The sequence below is a fragment of the Callorhinchus milii genome, unplaced genomic scaffold, assembly GCF_018977255.1.
Source record: "Callorhinchus milii isolate IMCB2004 unplaced genomic scaffold, IMCB_Cmil_1.0 Scaffold7, whole genome shotgun sequence".
NCBI lineage: Eukaryota > Metazoa > Chordata > Chondrichthyes > Chimaeriformes > Callorhinchidae > Callorhinchus > Callorhinchus milii.
In genome coordinates, this window is record NW_024704748.1 from 27,532,669 (window position 1) to 27,533,731 (window position 1,063).

The window sequence follows — 1,063 nt, forward strand, 5'->3', positions numbered from 1 at the left end:
GGCCTGTGGGGGGGGAGAGGCCTGGGGGGAGGAAAGAGGGACCGAGGAGAGGTCGTGGCGCGGAGCTCAGCAGTAACCGGGCGGCGGTAACCATGGTGACGGGAGCTGGGCCTGGGGCCTAGGCCGCAGCCGCGCTCCTCGAGTAACTCCGCGGGCGGCCGCCTACCTGTCGGTGCCCCACCGCGTCAGGCCCGCGTTCAGCGACGCCCTGGCCAGCCGCCTCCACAGCGCGTCCCTGCCGACCAGCTGGTGGAGGCGACGGCAGACCTGCGCCAGGCGGCCCAGGGCCCGCGGCTCCGAGTAAGAGAAGAGCAGCAGCAGCAGGTGCTCGGGCAGCAGCAGCAGCATCCGTACGTCAGCACCCCCTGCGTCAGCACGCCGTCCGTGCGTGACGGGGAGTGGTCGGGCGTGGTCACGCTCGTGGAGAGGCGTGGTCACACCTGGGCGGGCGTGGTCACATCTGGGTGGGCGTGTGGTCACACCGAGGGTCAAGACATAGGGATACGTGTACACTTAGGGAGGCGCGGTCAACACTTAAGGGTGTGGTCAATAACTTGGAAGGCGGGGTCACAGCTGGGGAGGGGAGGCCGGGTCACAGCTGGGGAGGGGAGGCGGGGGTCACAGCTGGGGAGGGGAGGCGGGTCACAGCTGGGGAGGGGAGGCGGGGGTCACAGCTGGGGAGGGAGGCGGCAGGCGGGCGGTCACAGCTGGGGAGGGGAGGCGGGACGGTCACAGCTGGGGAGGGAGCGGGGTCACAGCTGGGGAGGGGAGGCGGGGTCACAGCTGGGGAGGGGAGGCGGGGTCACAGCTGGGGAGGGGAGGCGGGGTCACAGCTGGGGAGGGGAGCGGGGTCACAGCTGGGGAGGGGAGGCGGGGTCACAGCTGGGGAGGGGAGGCGGGGTCACAGCTGGGGAGGGGAGGGGGGTCACAGCTGGGAGGGGAGGCGGGGTCACAGCTGGGGAGGGGAGGCGGGGTCACAGCTGGGGGGAGGGGGGCACAGCTGGAGGGGAGGGGGGCACGGGGGGGGGGGCGGGTCACAGCTGGGGAGGGGAGGCGGGGACAC

The 1,063-nt window shown here is 72.7% G+C and overlaps 1 protein-coding gene across 1 annotated transcript in view; it reads right to left on the bottom strand.

Annotated features, from left to right (window-relative positions):
- Nucleotides 1–378, bottom strand: part of fbxw4 (F-box and WD repeat domain containing 4) — a 44,123-nt gene extending 43,745 nt beyond the window's left edge. The window contains exon 1 of the mRNA XM_042337034.1: nt 167–378. Coding sequence (XP_042192968.1) covers nt 167–348 — 182 coding nt within the window. The 5' untranslated portion in view covers nt 349–378. The remainder of the gene's footprint in view (nt 1–166) is intronic.
- Between the last annotated feature and the right edge of the window lie 685 nt (nt 379–1,063).